This window comes from Penaeus monodon, chromosome 25 (assembly GCF_015228065.2).
Source record: "Penaeus monodon isolate SGIC_2016 chromosome 25, NSTDA_Pmon_1, whole genome shotgun sequence".
Taxonomy (NCBI): Eukaryota; Metazoa; Arthropoda; class Malacostraca; order Decapoda; family Penaeidae; genus Penaeus; species Penaeus monodon.
Genome location: NC_051410.1, coordinates 38,085,975 through 38,086,641, shown reverse-complemented (window position 1 = coordinate 38,086,641; position 667 = coordinate 38,085,975). Strand labels below are relative to the sequence as shown.

The following is a 667-nucleotide window of genomic DNA, read 5'->3' as shown; positions in this document are numbered from 1 at the left end:
AGGCACTTGGATGCGATGACACGAGATGAGGTCAGGTCACTGTGGCAGAGTGAGGGACAGGTTATTAATCAGAGCAGAGGGATGGACAAATCATGAACTCATTCTGGCGTCGATATCACCAAGTAAGGTCAGGTAACCACGGCACAGATAGAGGAACTGACGAGATCACATCATCACATGGTAGGTTTCTCGTCACCATAAAACACTGCCGATTGAAATTTGGTGACGATGTTTTCACTACACTAAGAATTTTCAGAGAATTATCCAAATATATGGAGAATATACTCAAAAAAGCTTTAATATCCACTCTTATTTGTTAATGTCCTCTGACTAGTGAACACTAAACTATATCACAATGAATCCCTGGCAATCTTACAAGATGTAAACAAAAAAAACACTCGTATTTTATTGTACTAAATGAATAAACAAATAACCTATCCCTTTTTAAAACCTTGCAAGTGTCATGGTGGAGGCGACGGTAGCCTACATCAGCCACAACTTCGGGGATCTGATATCCGAAGTGGGCGTGGGCGTGAGGGCGTGGACGGAGGCTGCTGTGACCAATGCCGGCTTCCTCCTGATGCAGATTATTGAGGGGCTGAAGGAGACGATCTCGACAACGATCAACTTCGTCTCAGATTTGCCAAGGATGCTGTGGGACCAAGGT

General features: G+C 43.9%; 1 protein-coding gene across 1 annotated transcript in view; it reads left to right on the top strand.

Annotated features, from left to right (window-relative positions):
* LOC119589223 overlaps positions 1–667 on the top strand; it is a gene marked incomplete in the record, with an annotated part of 32,073 nt that overhangs the window by 16,028 nt on the left and 15,378 nt on the right. Inside the window, 1 exon segment of the mRNA XM_037937828.1 lies at positions 460–665. Within this exon segment, the coding sequence (XP_037793756.1) occupies positions 460–665 (206 nt within the window).